This window comes from Sinocyclocheilus grahami, unplaced genomic scaffold (genome assembly GCF_001515645.1).
Source record: "Sinocyclocheilus grahami isolate Dianchi unplaced genomic scaffold, SAMN03320097.WGS_v1.1 scaffold9136.1, whole genome shotgun sequence".
Taxonomy (NCBI): domain Eukaryota; kingdom Metazoa; phylum Chordata; class Actinopteri; order Cypriniformes; family Cyprinidae; genus Sinocyclocheilus; species Sinocyclocheilus grahami.
Window position 1 is genome coordinate 4,063 of NW_015512420.1, and position 1,479 is coordinate 5,541.

General features: G+C 38.2%; 1 protein-coding gene across 1 annotated transcript; it reads right to left on the reverse strand.

The window, feature by feature from the left end:
• Positions 1 to 644: 644 nt before the first annotated feature.
• LOC107578155 (ephrin type-A receptor 3-like) lies at positions 645 to 1,300 on the reverse strand (the record flags this gene model as incomplete). Its single annotated transcript, XM_016264138.1, has 1 exon — positions 645 to 1,300. A coding segment is annotated over exon 1 (643 nt), but the record flags the coding sequence as incomplete, so codon positions are not given.
• Between the last annotated feature and the right edge of the window lie 179 nt (positions 1,301 to 1,479).

Below are 1,479 nucleotides of genomic sequence, written 5' to 3' on the forward strand. Positions count from 1 at the left end.
CCTAAGCCATACATGAATGTAATTTCATTATGTAACAAAACATAAAGCCAAGCAGCATTCATTTAGTATTTGTATAAAGTATTTGCAAAAGAAAAGATAGGTCTAACATCATTTGCAAATGCCACTCGGATTGATATTTCTATGTAATGCAATGACTTTTTAATAGGGATGCAGTGATATTAAAATTCTGTCCAATACCAATAAGCTGAAAATTATCTTCATGTTATGGCTGATGGCAGATATTAAAATTCTATACTATTGTGTCTAAATAAATCAAAAATAAAATACTAAAAACTACAAGTGAATTTAAGCATCACAACATTATAATATACAGAAAAATGGATATATGTTTTGAGATTTAATACAGATTACATTAAGGTGTTATTAAATTTATAGTGCTTTTAAAGGCTAACTTTATGTAAGAGTTAAATTCAAGAAATAGCATGCACAATTAAATATCTTATTAAATATCAATAAAAAAAGATTAAAAGTATAATATCGGGCAATAAAAACATGATATATTGTGCATCCCTACATTTTAAAGTGTAACTTGAAAGCACAAAAGTGTCTAAATACTTTTTAAGTCCACTGTATATCAAAAGTTGCCAATACAGGAGTAAAAAAATGCTGCATAGAAAACTCACGCTGACAGTAGTCCTTGTTCTCCTCAAAGCCTGGCTTGCAGACGCAGCGTCCAATGGGCACCAGCCATCCACCATCTCCACTGCAGTACATCCTCGGCGCCTCAAACTCCTCCGAGTCATTCACACAAGATCCCCTAACCTCCACCAATGCTGAATCTCCTCCAGTCACCGTGTCGGGAAACTGGGCCAAGTTCAGAACGGCAAGAGGACACTTCTTATAGAAGACCCTCAGGGACACCAAGGCGATGCAGGCTCCAACATCTTGGAAAGCCAAGTAGAAACCCTTCTTGTTCAAGTTACTGATGTCCCTCACTTCAGTGTTTAGTTTCATAACGCGATCACCCACATCAGTCTGCGTGAAGCTCTCGTCGGCCGCAATAGTGTCGATCTTTATGTACTGGCTCTCCTTGATAAACCACAGGTTGGGGTTGTTGGACTCATAGTAGTACATATTGAAAGTTTCTTTGCAGGTGCCAGGGACTCCAGGCAGACTGTTGCAGTCACGCAGGGTGAACTTAATCTCGATGTAGACGCGCTGCGCTCCATCTCGTGGGATGTGGCGAGTGCGTAGCCAGTTGTTCTGATTAGCCTCCATCACATTACACACCTGGTAGGAGCGCATGGGGGTGTTCCTCTCATCCATCACACTGATTTCCTCCCACTGCAACAGACAGAACAACTGTTATGGTCGCAAAAATGTGAATTTTTTTTCACTGTTTTAATATGAACTGTGACATTTCTGTCTCAAGTTTGTTTTGTGGTATAAACTTATTTTATATTTTAGAAAGTTTAGTGTGTGTAAGAAAGAGTATTATGTATACACATACCGTTTTTT